This window comes from Leptodactylus fuscus, chromosome 11 (assembly GCF_031893055.1).
Source record: "Leptodactylus fuscus isolate aLepFus1 chromosome 11, aLepFus1.hap2, whole genome shotgun sequence".
In the NCBI taxonomy this organism is placed as follows: Eukaryota; Metazoa; Chordata; class Amphibia; order Anura; family Leptodactylidae; genus Leptodactylus; species Leptodactylus fuscus.
The window spans coordinates 64,863,383-64,878,335 of NC_134275.1; the positions used below are offsets into that span (position 1 = coordinate 64,863,383).

Consider the following 14,953-nt stretch of genomic DNA (forward strand, 5'->3'; position numbering starts at 1 on the left):
ATTTGCACTAGTTTTTAGTTTTTTTTTCAGTGGTTGTGTCTGGTAATGCAATTTATTCCAATTAGATGACTGAAGCTTAGCTGCAATACCACACACAACCTGAGGACAAGGGTGGCAGATTTTTTTTAAAAAAATAAAGCAGGTATGTTATTCTTAACCCGGTCAATCCCTTTAAGAGTAAGGACACAGTTTAAGATTTAGCAGGTGTGGATCATAAAGGGTGATAACAGATGATACTTCTCCTTTTCTTTCAATTCATTCTTTATTTTGGGTTCAAAAACTGCATCTAAAAACCTGAGCGTGTGTCTTTACTCTTATAGCAGCATAGCCTGAAAGGAATCCTCCCGGCCCGTCACTACGTTTCTTTACTCTTATAGCATCGTGGCCCTGCAGGAGTCCTCCCGGCCCATCACTACGTGTCTTTACTCTTATAGTGGCCCGGCAGGATTCCTCCCGGCCCGTCACTATGTGTCTTTAGTCTTATAGCATTACGGCCCGTCAGGAGTCCTCCCCGGCCCGTCAGTATGTGTCTTTACTCTTATAGCGGCCCGGCAGGATTCCTCCCGGCCCATCACTATGTGTCTTTGCTCTTATAGTGGCCCGGCAGGATTCCTCCCGGCCCGTCACTATGTGTCTTTAGTCTTATAGCATTACGGCCCGTCAGGAGTCCTCCCCGGCCCGTCAGTATGTGTCTTTACTCTTATAGCGGCCCGTCAGGATTCCTCCCGGCCCATCACTATGTGTCTTTGCTCTTATAGCGGCCCGGCAGGATTCCTCCCGGCCCGTCACTATATGTCTTTACTCTTATAGCGGCCCATCAGGATTCCTCTCGGCCCGTCACTATGTGTCTTTGCTCTTATAGCATTGCGGCCCGGCAGGAGCCCTTCCCAGGCCCGTCACTGTGCCTTTTCCATACTTTATTATTAGCTGCAGCTGGCGATGGCATTTTATTGGTAATTATGATAATTAGCTATTTATAGGACCTGCCTTGCCAGCCAGGAATGCGGATACACAAACATGACCCATTTCAGCAGGGAAGCGTTTGTTTTTGGCTGGTGTTTCCCACACATTTCAGCGCTCTGATGCGGCCTCCATAAAAGGCTCCTTTTCAACAACTCATTAATTGAACCTGGTTTAATTCAGATTGAGAACAAGTTCAGCGCTGTCTGCACTGCGGCCAAGGCTTCTGTGGGAGATATGGATGTATACGCACGCCATGTGACCGATGCCAGGCCCATTGTAAAGTCACAAGTATACGGTATGTGGTATAGGAAAGTCTTCTGTGCTTAGCTATAAAGATCAAGAAACTGTATGGCCACCCATACTGCCCCGATGGAAGCCAAAAGTTCACTCCTTTGGCACCTCTCAGGTTGTGAGTCTGCGTAGGTTGACCGATGAGCCACCGAAACGACTGAAGATATCTAGCATGGCCGATCTGTTATCGGTATACTAAAATCTGTGAAAGACTGTTCAGGGATTCTCCTTATCATGTCTAATTCAGACTGTTTGTTGGCCGAAATGGTCAAATCTGCCACAGCCGAGGAAATTGAAAGTGTAGTACCCCCCGGCTTTAGACGTGCCAAATTTCTGACAAATTGTGCAACCTTTGATACATTTTAATAAGACTTTGTGAGGCAGAATCTGCCCCCTGCTCCTCTGTCACAGAAGGGTATGTTTGTACAGTATATCCAGTTATGGGCGGAGGTGACAATGTCCACTCTTAAGACATAGCATGGGGGGGTTTACATAGGTAGGAGTCATACCTGGATCCTTGTCCTTTTGGTGACCTAAAGACCCATCTACCACAGAATATGGCCACTTGGGGCCCTGCTAGAGATTTTACATTGGCAGCTTAAAGTTATGCCTAGGGTCAGCAACTTATAAATTTTGTGGGGTTTCCCCATGATGTCTGGTCATAGCTGGCAAATATACATCAGCAGGACTATCCACATGTAGTTCATGTACTTAGAATAAAGCAGACCCCTCAGCAAAGATCAAAATATCTGCTGTTTGTTTCCACTGCCCTGTCCTTCCCATGCCACTTAGACCAACTCCACATTCATAATTTGCTAACAATATGGTTCCTCGGGGGAGGAGCCTCATCATTCAGAAGGAAAGGGGTTGGGACTAACCAAAACTTTGTTCCAATTTTCAAAGGACTTATAGCAGTCACATTGTCTACAGTAGGCATTGGTGTGGAGGCACTGATGTACACAACTTCACACTCATGGTTTGCCAACAATATGGCTCCTCTGGGGAGGAGCTGTGCACAGATTCTCATCATCCATAAGCACAGGGGTTAGGGTCAGCCTGAACTTTGCTCCCATCTTCAAGGGCCCTATAGCAGGCACATTATCTACCTATATGGTGTATACAGTATGCATTGGGGTGGAGGCACTTGCTGTATTTGCCCACACTTGCATATACAGTGGGTATACTTCTCTAGGCCCTTTCTGGCTGCTTCCCAGTGATCTGTCTTGCTTATGGATTCATTACAAGGACCAGACGTGGCTTTAGCTTGTTCCAGAGAACTTTTAAATAGAATAAGTGGTGGCAGGAGGCCCAGATTCCACGAGGTGTTTCTGTCTTTCCAGTGATATTCAGGCAAAGTGTATACGGATACTTAACCGAAACGTAGCAACCAAGGAATATCCATAGACAATAACAGTCCACTGTAATATTCATTCTGCCTGTTTCATGTATAGTCTATATCTCCAAAGGCCGAGGAAAAAATCTATATATATAACCATGTACTGCAGATGGGTTATATGTGCAAATACCATTGCTTAAAGGGGACACCCACTGTCTACAATTGAAGGCCTATCCTCACATGTCTTGCACATGTCGTGTAGATGAGGCCTAAGTCTAAGGCTGCACTTTGTGGAAACGCTGCACAAAAAATCATGGGGCTATAAGGCTTCCAAACCCAATCTGCACATTGGGGAAAAAATCTGTTTTGCAGTAAAATCTGTGCCAAATCTCCATGCAATATACAGATTCTTTACAGATTTGTAGAAACATATACTGTAGATGTGCACTAAGTAATCCAGGTTAGAAAATCCAGTTTTACATCAGTTGGATTTCCTGGCCTGAACTTGATCCAGAGATCTATACACCCTTTATGATGTCGGGAGTCCCTGCAGTATAGAGTACAGGACAGTGGAGTCATGGGGCTGCAGGGACTCCTGGTATCAGAGATCACAATGACGCAGAGAGTTCGGATCTCCAGACTGAGTTTGGGCTGGGAAATCTATCCGATGATAATTTGTTCTGACCATGATGGACATCTAACCCTAACCCTACAAGGTGTAAGCAACCCTGGTCTCCTTTATAGCCTACACCTAGGCATACTGCTTATTCTCCATCCAGGTGGATGTAGTGTAATACAGGCATGGCAGAATCCATATGTAACAAAAAAGTCGATTTTCCTGTAAATTCTATTTGGAATTTGCAACAAGATCCACAATGGATTTTTATGTACTTTTAAAGAATGTATATTAGGAAGCGGAAGCACTGGAGTTCCCCTTTAAATGGAAGGCATACGTTTGCCTATAGAGCCGGGGATACTTTTATCTCTTAACCTTTTCATTCACGTCTTGGATTTTTTTTAATATAAATCTAGATTTATGACGCACTGTATGTTTCCTTGCTTACTCAGAGACGCATTGAGTTTCCTCACTGCATGCTGCCATATATCGTACCTGTGAATGTAAGTCCCACGTTCCAAATCACCAAAAGCAATCCCTGAGAATTTAGTTTACATGATATCTGAATGGACTTCTACCATGTTGGGTAATATCTATGCACACGATAGTGTTTTATTTTTATATCTATATAAATGTATATATACCTGTTTATATATAGATATATATAGATATAGGAAATTCAGATGTAATATATTTTATTTATGTTTTGTTACTATCAAGGTTATGTATATATGCCTATTGTATATATGACTGTATATATGGAAGGAAGCCAACATTTGTGTGTACAGTGAAGATCAATGTCTGAGTGTTTATATTTATATATATATTGTGTGAATTTACGTGGTGAATAAAGATGAAAAAACATATTAATTCACAAGTGTGTCCTTCTTTTTTTCCCCCATCCTCACTGCTTAAAGGAGTGGATATACGTTGAAATTAAAGGTACTGTAGTTCCGTATGTTAACAGTAGGTGGTGCGGTGAGCTAGACAGAATCTATGCAGATAAGATCAATCTGTCATCAGCTTGACGTCTGTGATCTGTAAGTGTAATAACCACTTATCACACTATACACATGTATAATATGCAGCGTACACGCCTATGTTTACAGAACAAGGGTCAGAAGGGGTAAGGTGTCTCATTAGGGAGAGACTTATCATGCATGTGCTAAGAATTCTGGGTAAGGAAAGAAGACCTCATTGGTGATAAAGAGGAATGTTCTCTTAGCGCCACCTATTGGAAGGTAGATTGGTAAACTGTACCTGGTTTCAAGGTATTTTGCCGCATTTCGCCACGTGGGGCCTTGGCCTAAAGGCGTAATCTGGGGATAATAACCAAACCAGAATAACTCCTGATTATTATCTCCAGATTATGTCCTTAGGTTTCTTTGATAACCAAGTATTAATCTATAGGGATCTACCTTCCAATAGGTGGCACTAGGACCAAGTTTCTCTTTGCGTCATTGAGGTCTTATTTGCAGCGCATGCATGGTCCTATAAGTCTCTGTACCCGTCTATCCCAAATGAGAGACATTACCCCTTCTGACCCATGTTCTGTAAACATAGGCGTGTATGTTATATATGTGTATGGTTTGGTAAGTTATTGCACGTACATATCACAGATGTCAAGCTGATGACAGATTGATCTTCTAGCTGGCACAGATATAGATGAGCACACAGATCCGCCCTGACATTGACAGATTTGTTGTCTTTGAGATTGGCTAATTGTAAGATGTAGAACCTGATACTGATTTTCCTGTGTCGTTGGATGATAAATTTCATATGTCTAGAATGAATTGGTTTGAATCAGTTGTGTCATGGATCCAGTAGGTGGCCCTGTCTCAGCTTCAAGAGTCAGGGGTGTAGTAACACTGGGGCCCAAGAGCCTTAGGGGGGCCCATAAGCACTGGCATCAGTATTGAGATTGCTGCTTCTATCTGACCCATAAGCCAAGGAGATGCACAGGTGACCCTAACCACACTAAGGTGGATTAAACTCCTTATCACCCGTAACCATCACTATCAAGAATTCTCTGTAAGGATGAGGTAGGGGGCCCCGGACAAAAAATGACAACGGGGCCCACATGATTTAAGTTACACCACTGCCGGGAGTGTTGGCTGTGCCCACCTGGCAGCCCATCATAGCTAACACCCCTGGAGCCTCGGCATTGGCAGGTGTTGCATAGCTCAAGTGGAAGACGGCAGATAAAAATACGGACCCATTCATTTCTATAGGCTCATACACATGACTTTATTTTTAGCTGTATTCAAGAGCTGAAGATTTTAAAGACGTCCTATTCTTGTTCGCATTTACGGAAAACACAATTGTAAGGGATCATATAAATCTTTTTTCAGATCCGTGATTGCAGATGACATACTGACATGTTTTATTTGCGGATCAGTATTTGTGGAAAGTAAAAACCACTACAGTTGTTTACATGTAGCCTAACAGTAAAAGGGGCAGCGCCACTTACTGGATCTCCGGCATACCAGGCAGCAGCTGATTTTACCCCCTCCATTCTAACATATACAACACATCAAACCCAAAATCTATGCTTGAATATTATCACCTGTTCTGGGGATATTAATTCAGTGTAGTGCAACAGCACCACCTAGTGGTCAGAAATGATAATGACAGCTTCATAGGCTAAAAGCACAAGACTAAGCAGGTAGACGATAATCAATATTTTTATCAATTTATTGCAAAGTTTCATAATAATCGAACCAGATGTACCGTCATGTTTCCCCTTGGCATCCGTAGATAGAAAAAAGTATCAGCAGAAGCTTAAGGGTACGTGGAGGAATTTGTCACGGATTCTACCCCGAAATCTGTGGCAGAATCTGCTGCTTCATAGCCAGCATCTCAGGCCCCTGATTTATTTCGGGTCAAATTCAACCAGTTAACTTGTCAATTCCTCCCAATGTCATCCAGCAGAATTATGAATGCAGCTCTGGAGTATAATACAGTTGGCATCTCCTGATCAGTACATAATAATGTAATGTACAGTATATACAATGCGGGTGTATATATTACTAATATAGCATGTATGGCAGCATTACATAACCCTTTGGTATAATAAAGACACTTTCAACTGTGAAAATAACAACTTTAATGTTTGGAAGTGACAGAAATCCAAAGAGATTCATTTCCTAATCATCGTCCTCTTCTTCCTCCTCCTCTTCCTCCTCCTCTGCCTCTTCCGCAGCAGCAGCGGCTTCTTCCTGGGCGGCCTTCAGAGCTTGTTCCTCCTCTACCGTGGGGTCTACTCCCTCACTAATTTCTGGCCCACTTGGGTACTCAGGTTGGGGTGGAGGAGGTGCAGGGGGGCTGTATCCTTCAGGACTGTACTTTGTGCCCCAACCAAAGTAAATGTTTTCAAATTTCCTGTGAAGGGAGGTCGGACATGGAAGTGAAAAATGCAACTAAACAATATAACATAAGCCCCTTAAAGGGGGTCTGCCAAACCAATAATTGTGCCATGTAGGGCCTGTATTAGGAGCAGAAAGAAGCCGCAGAAACAATACAGAGAGAATCATCTTTATATGGATATGAAATCAGCCTGCAAGTGCACTGGGGGCGGGGCCTGATTTTTCTACAGACCGTTGCGAATTCTTCGGCTCTCCTGCGTGATTGGTGTCTCCTATTAGATATCATTGACATTTTCATTCCCTAATTTTTTTGTCTGTAGGTAAAACTGGCAAATCAGGCTCCGCCCCTGCTGCACTTTCAAGCTCATTTGTATATTCATAAAAGCTGGAATTAGACTTACCGGTAATTCTGTTTCCATTAGTCCCCCGTCATGGCTACAGTGGTGAGTAAATGCCATCATGAGGGACGTGACGGAAAACAGGTTTATCTGCACTGCTTTTTGGCCACATAGGTGTGTTCCTGCTCCTATTAAACTGCTGATGACTAGACACCTCCTGTCACACAGTTACAATGGTGGGATCACAGCACAGCCTCACTCACTGTATACTTATAGTCTTATAGATTATATTTAACCACTTCAGTACCGGGCCAATTTGTGGTCCAGGACCAGACACATTTTAGGTATATTTTGTATGTGCGGTTTTGAGGTCTGTAAAATTTTTCTCGTATGTCTTAGTCAACTAATTTTTGCGTCTTTTTTCGGGGGCACATAGGGCTTTATTTTTATGTTATTTTTATTTTCAAATGTGTTTTAATTTTTTTTATATCCAGGAAAATATAAACAAAATAGGAGGGAAATTGTGTCTGATTTTCAATTAATATATTTTTTTTTTATTTAATAACACAAAGTGTCACTGAAAAACTTTATAATATAGTTTTTCCTCTCCGTTACGGTAATTTTTATTTTGTATGGTGTCGTTGGGGGTGGGGCTATAACCTTTAATAACGGTGTTTTATTAGCGTATTATTTATTTATTTTTTATTATAATTTTATTTACATTTTTTTTAAACTTTTTTTATTATATTTTTATTTTATTTTTTTTTCCACATTGTGTCCCCATAAGGTGATAAGAGACCTTTGGGGACATCTGATCACTTTTTTTTTTGTACTTGAGGCTGATTTCTCCTATAACTGAGGCTGGTACATTTAACCTCAGTTACAGGAGAAATACAGACTCCTGCACACTGTATATACAGTATGCAGAGCTGATCTGAGTCCTGTAGGACCCAGCAGCTCTGGCAGGACACTGCTCCCAGCAGATCACGTGTCTGCCGGGTCAGAGGGCAGCTGATTTATGGCTGCGTCCATAGCCGTGTATACAGTGCTCATTGAGCGCTGTATACACCCCGATCGAGAAGGCAGGGGAGGTAATAAATCTGCCCTGCTATCTCTCTGGGAGCTCCGGCTGAAGTTACAGCCGGCTCCTAGTGAAAGCAGCTGCACAATCTTGTGCAGCTGCTGTGTTCTGACTTGGACGTACAGGTACGTCCTGGCAGAACTAGACAACCACTATCAGGACGTATATAGTCTATGGGCGGTCCGGAAGTGGTTAAGAAGAAAAGAGGAATAGGCATGCACAGTCTCCCAGCAGGTAAAGATGGCACTGGCTCTAGCTGCCTGTGTGCCGCTGTGCTGAGGCATCATGGCAGTGACAGCTAAGCAAACAGAATAAGAAATCTAAAAATGAAAATGGTTTCTCCTTACGGAAGTGGAGAGATCAAATACATACTTAGAACTTGCAATGGTGTAGGCTCCAGGCCACAGATTAGAGCGAAGAACAGCAAGAGCGTACTGAGGAATGTGCTGGGAGGAGAGGTAAGCCGTCCATGGAGGGGTGTTGTTTATCTCTGGGAAAAAGAAGACATGGCAAGTATTGAGAAGTCATTATACAGGCAGAGGGGACATTATAGGAGGTTACACAGAGTAGGAGTGGATGGAGCGGTCAAGTAGATGAGCAGGGTTATGGATCCCCCCCCCCACCTGAGACCCTTTTCTGTAAGGCAGGTGAAACGTGAACTAATTGTTATTCACCTGTAAAAACCACAACTGCAAGTACAAGCCTTCTTTATGCAGATTTAACCTCGTCATGTGAATACATCCTTAATCTGGAGGGGAGGTGATGGGCTCTGTGATAAGTAACCAGCACAAGGAATATCTAATGTAGTAGAAACGTGATGACAGATGGCGAACATGGTGACCTGGCCAGACACAAGACTAGACTTTGCTCCAGACTTTCCTCTTTCATGTCTGTCCATTTTCTATAAATTCTAAGAATGCAAATATGGCCCCGAAGCGGCTTTCTGTCTACTCTGGTTAAAGGGGTTGTCCAGTTTCAGACCAGATATAGAGAGACAATTATTATTGCACTTGTGTGTTCCTTACATGACCCTGAGGAATAGATGCAGAAAACATATTGGAAAATTGTACAACTGCTTATTATACAAACAATGACATTTGTCTCTCCATGTTGGTCTGGACAACCCCTTTAAGGCCAGTTTCATACATGGTCTGTTTGACGGCCTCAATTCCCAGATCGACTCTGGCTCAGCTGAACTTAACTCTTAACACTGCAGATCACTAAGATGCCGCGAGTCCAATTCAGCAAGACCTTGGTCAGTCTAGGAAATGTGACCATCAAATGGACTGAGTTATCTAGACTGAACATGGTGGTCTGAAACCAGCCTTAGGACAGCCTAAGACCATAATCCTTCATCATGGTTGCCCATTTTTCAGAATTTCAATGCAAAATCTGCCTCATGGGTTGGTACCAGGCCCAGAAATGTGAATTTTACCAGTTCACTATTCTGTGAAGACAACATACAGCTAGGTGCCAATGTCTATCATCTCTATCTAGACGCACAACATTTAGTGGGGTTGAGAATATCAATGACCTATCATTAGCATGGGTCATCAATATCAGATTGGTGGGGGTCCGACTTTTACCATCCCCCAGTGATTAGTTGTTAGAAAGCTATGTAGTAGGGGCGGTGCAGAGTATTGCAGTTTGTCCAATTCTGTGTGCAGGCCTGGTACCTGCATCTTCTGAGAGGGGGGTGAGGAGTGGCGGCCCCACTTCGGGTTCTGGCTCCTCTTCATCCTCCTTCTCTTCCTCCTCTCCTTCCTCTTCTTCCATTTCCTCCTCAGATTTCACAGCTGTATTAAGCCAGACACAACGTCCCTGATGGAAAGGAAACAAATGTAAAGACAAGACGAAGGAAGACCCCATGTCTCCGAATACGGTATACATATGGCCCGCGGTATTCTCACTTGTGGCAGAATATGCTGCACGTGATGAACCCAACTAGACAGGTTCTCCACCAGGTCAGCCACAGGGATGCCCTCAAATTCTGGGTTCTCCTCATAGGTGTCCCTTGTTGCTCCTTCCTCTTCTTCTTCACCTTCCTCTTCTCCAAACTGGTAGTAGCCCAGGGGACTGACATGGGTTCCTGCAGAGATCCGGGCAATCTGTACACGTAGAAGGTTAGCTTCTGTTCCTGGGAATGGTGGGTAGGTGATGACTGGAGCATCAAGATTTCCAGTGAAGAGACGTCTGATCTATTGCCAAGGATGGAAGAATATCAGACACAGATATAAGATGGGACATTACTGAAGCTGACAAGACATGGAGACGAGCAGATACCTTTCGTGCGGCTGTGATCTGCGCCGGCGTCACCGGTGGAAGCCTGATCCATTCTGCCCCAGCTTCAGTGCACACAAAGTACACGTATTTATTGGTTCCTGTACCATTCTCCTCTCGGGGCACCACAGGGGGAGGACGGTAAGTAGATTTAGGAGGCAAGTCTTCTGCCTCTTCTCTTTCCTCCTCATCTTCCTCTTCCTCAGCCGTTGTTTTCTCTTCATCTTCTGCCTCCTCCTCTGCCTCCTCATCTTCACCTTCACGAAACTGAACTTCCGCCACCAAATAGCTACCCCCCGTACCAAAGATCTTGCCCCAGAAGCGGCAATACTGGAGTGGACGGGTGTCAGTGAGTCGTTTCATGGCAAGGGCTATCCGTACTGTCTCATCTTGCCCTAAGTTCACTCCTCCTTGTTGGAGAAGATGAGCAAGGTCATAGAGGTTAGGAAGAGGCGAGTCTGTCTAAGAAAGACAATAAAGAGGTACATATTAGAAAGCAACTATTGCTTAAGATCCCACTGAGAAGCAGATATATATTTTATGTAGCAAACAGTATATTGGTGGAGGTCTCCTTATAAAAAAAAACATCTTGAGGTATGTCTTGGTGACATGTCAAGGTGGTTATTTATCCTGAAGATGGGCTGTCCTACCATGTTCTTCTAAATGAGGTGCTGCTAGTGCTGGCAATAGTCATGGGTCTGGCAACTCAAACCCTAGTCATAAGCAGTTTGCTCTGGAGCGACCATTTCAAGGGATATGTAGTATTACAGAACACCATCTTAAAGGGGTTGTCTGGGATGACATGCCATCCATGTGCACATGACTGGTGCAATTAATCATTTGCCTTCAGCTGCGTCTAAGGATCCTCAACCTACTCTGTACTAGCTATGGGCAAGAACCCCCAAACAGTTCCTATAGATGGTTCCCTCTTTCTTCTGGAGGGGTTTTAGGCTTGGCCCGGTAATGTATAAGATTTCTTTCTAATGTCACTTTGTTAGTTTGCGTTGGTCATGAGCCAGAGGACAATCTCATCCCCGCTACACATAATGACACCCCCGTCACCCTTCCATACCAGGCTCTTATTCCTCACCATTTCTCCATCTCCTTCGGTCTCATCAGCTTCTCCTGCACCGCGAGTGAACAGCGCACGTTGAGATTCTGCCTTAGTGAAAGTGGGGGGGTCTTCAGGCAGGGGGCGCAGCGAGTCAAGTCCTTTGTTCAGTCTAGACCAATGCAGCTCTGTGCTCATCTGCTCCAGGGTCTCCAGGGCATTAGGGGGGCGCTCTGACAGGATCCGCGACAGAAGGGCGGAGAGGTGTTCATAGCTGTGAAATAAATACAGGGAAATAAATAAATACCCCTTCACTTTATGTGATATATATATCTGTCATAAACGAGGCCTTCTTGTCCTTCTGTGATGGATACATATATACTGTACATATCAGGAGCGCAGCCAAAAGAGAACTCCAATCCAAGACGTGCCCTGATTACAAATCATTGCGTCTTAGTAGAAGAAAGGGGCTCCTTCTGTCACCCCATCGCCCCCTACTGTATGATTGTGGAACGCTGACGGCCTTTCATTGCAGCCACAACACTAACGTTGGCAAAGGTAAACCTATTAGGCCCTGGCAGAATTTCTATGACCTCTTACATTGTCTTTTCCTTCACAGGAGCCCAATTTCACGGTGTAGGGCCCCAATGAGGTGACGGATACCCCTAATATCTCTGTACAGCTGGGTGGTCTGGAGCGCAGCGTCACAGGGAAGTATAGTCGGGGGCTGTAGTACTGAATCGGTGTCGCTGCCCCCTTACTTTTCAGGTCTACGGAAGTCCTGGTGTACAGACAGTTACTGGCATCACCTTTTAAAGAGTCAATCCGGTTTCTAACATTGATGGCATATACTTAGGATAGATCATCAATATTATATCTAGGGTCCAACACCCGGGACACCCACAGATCACTGGGCCCATAAACTGCAGGAATAATACTCATGGTCTATTATAATACAGCCTTTTTATCATCCAGCTTTCCTTGACTCCTGAATGGTTAATCTTACTGGCTGGTTGGGAGCAAGAGATACAACTGAATAACTAGGAAGAACTGACAACCCACATAGGGGCGCATACACTGTCCTGGTTGTCACACGGATTCCCCTTATGTCTTATAAGTTGTCTATGGCAGCCAATCACATTGCAGCTTTCAATTTTTCAGAGACCGTTTGAAGAAATAAAGCCGCAATCTTATTGGTTCCCCTGGTCAGCACTTCTTCCTATGGTTGTGGTACCAGAACTCCCAGCATGACACATGGCAGTGTATAGTAGCCTATATCTCTGCCATAGACCGTAGTGTAGTACAGTCAGTGAGGTGAGCACTTACAGGCTGACCCCGGCAGGCCCCGCTTGTAGTAAATAGGCCTTGGCATATGTAATCTGCAGCTGGCGGGGATCTGGCGCCACCTCAGGCGGGTTCTCCGACATCTTCACAGCGGCCCGGACAGGAGACCTCAGTAATGGACGCGACCCGAGCAGCTGCCGCTTCTGCGTCTCCCGTTGTCAGGACAGCCGCTGATGCTGTCTTCCATTGCTAGGCGCCCTGCTAAAACTTCCGGATCATGTGATCAAAGCTGCGCATTGCATGCCGGGGATTGTAGTTTACTATGCTGAGCCTTGTACATGACCTAGACCACACTATTGGACTGTATTACACAGGGCTGATATCTGGGACTGCAGCTGTTAGGGCTAGTTCACACATAAAAACCTCCTGGCTTATTTTGGTCCTGAAAAAAAAACACTTCCTAATTAGGAAGCTTTTTTTTGACATTGCCAAGCTTTTTTTGGAGCTTTTTTTTTTTGTAAAAACCGCTTCCAAAAAAAGCCAGGCTGTTTTCCCCTCCCATATGAGTGAATGGCTGAAAAAACCGCAAGCGTTTTTTTTTCCGCGCGTTTTTTTTGCAAAAAACCGCGTCGCTTATTTTTGCAAAAAAACGCGCGGTTTTTGCCTCCCATTCACTTCTATTGCTTTCTTCAGGCGGAAAACGCCTGAAGAAAGGTCATGTCGCTTCTTTTTTCTGCTAGCTGAAAAATAGCAGAAAAAAAAAGCTAGTGGAAAAAAAAAGCTAGCTGTTCACATAGGGCTCCATTGTAAAGGGGCTGATTTTGAAGCGAAATCCGCTGTCAAAAAACTCCCCTTTGCCCACGTGTGAACTAGCCCTTAACATTGCTTGCTAGGTGTAACCCTTTCCCAATGCAGCCATTTTTTGATTTTCCAAAAGCCATAACTTTTTTTATTTTCCAATTCAAGGCTTAATTTTTGCGGGACAAATTGTACTTTGTAATGGTGTCATTTATTATTCCATACAATGTACTGGAAGCTGGCAAAAATGCAAAAGGTGTAGAATTAGAGAAAAAGTGCATTTGTGCGTCTTTCTTACGGACTTCGGTTTTTACTGACACCGTATTCTGATACCTGTAACTTTTTTTATATATTTCTGCATACAGAGCTGTATAAGGCGTCTTTTTTTGCAGGACCAGATGTATATATTTTTTATAGCTCCGGATACAGGGTTACATAGTAATGAATCACTGCATCCAGGGAATGGTGATCACAGGAAGATGGCGGCGCCCATACGCTAATGGTAAAATGTTACCGTGGTAAGTTTTGAACATGGCATTAGTAGGGTCAATTCCCATGATGATGGGTATTGCCACTTGGCTGCCATGTTTGAACAACCAACATCCCCGATAATGGTATGGGAGATGTTGGGAAAGGGTTATAGGGTTTGTCTAGGATTAGAAAATGGTGGTTGCTTTCAACCAAAACCAGCACCACACCTGTTAGTGGGTTGTTTCTGGTAATGCAGTCCTGCTCCATTAAAGTTAGAGATGAGCGAACACTGTTCGGATCAGCCGATCCGAACAGCACGCACCCATAGAAATGAATGGAAGCACCTGTGACATCGGCCAGCCGCCGGCAAAGTCAGCGTCACAGGTGCTTCCATTCAGTTCTATAGGTGCGTGCTGTTTGAATCGGCTGATCCGAACAGTGTTCACTCATCTCTAATTAAAGTGAATGGGCATGACCTGCAATACCTCACATAACCTGTGGACAGTTGTGGCGCTGTTTTTGGAAGACAGTGGGGATGTTTTTCTAACCGTGTTCAACTCCTTTAATAGGCAAAATTCATCCACATAGATTAACTAGTCTGAGCGCCCCCATTATGATCACCACAATATTTGCACAGACAGTGACCACACTGCATCAGAGTTGACATAAGGACAATTGGGTTATTCCTCTCATCAAAATGAGGGACCTTCAATGGACCCTAAGCTAAGGCTGTGCTCATGTCCACTAAGCATTTCTGTGATTCTTTTCTAATCAAAACAAAGGACACCATTGCAGAATCTTTGGGGTCCGATGATTGCTGGCGGTGTCTGTCAGGCTGTATCGGTGCCTTCTTCATTCCGGTCATCAGTGAGACAGTGCACAATATGGCGCCCTTCTGTTTTCTTCCAGTGGCATAGTTTTCAGTGGCCATTGTCCTGCTCATCTGGCCTTCACGGAGCAGCAATCCAGCCACACGCCTTGCAGAGTTTGTCACATGAGTTCGCAGCTCAGTCCCATTGAAGTGAATGAGGATAATCATGGTGGTATGGAGGCTGAATGCTGTAGTCTGTTCAAACGGC

At 44.2% G+C, this 14,953-nt stretch overlaps 1 protein-coding gene across 1 annotated transcript; it reads right to left on the reverse strand.

Annotated features, from left to right (window-relative positions):
- Window positions 1–6,352: 6,352 nt before the first annotated feature.
- RSPH6A (radial spoke head 6 homolog A) lies at window positions 6,353–12,861 on the reverse strand. Its single transcript, XM_075260644.1, has 7 exons — window positions 12,648–12,861; window positions 11,361–11,595; window positions 10,274–10,732; window positions 9,901–10,188; window positions 9,667–9,811; window positions 8,363–8,480; window positions 6,353–6,587 (listed from the first exon to the last, which is right to left on the reverse strand). Exons 1-7 carry the CDS (start codon window positions 12,746–12,748, stop codon window positions 6,353–6,355), a joined length of 1,581 nt encoding a protein of 526 aa, XP_075116745.1. The 5' UTR covers window positions 12,749–12,861.
- Window positions 12,862–14,953: the final 2,092 nt, after the last annotated feature.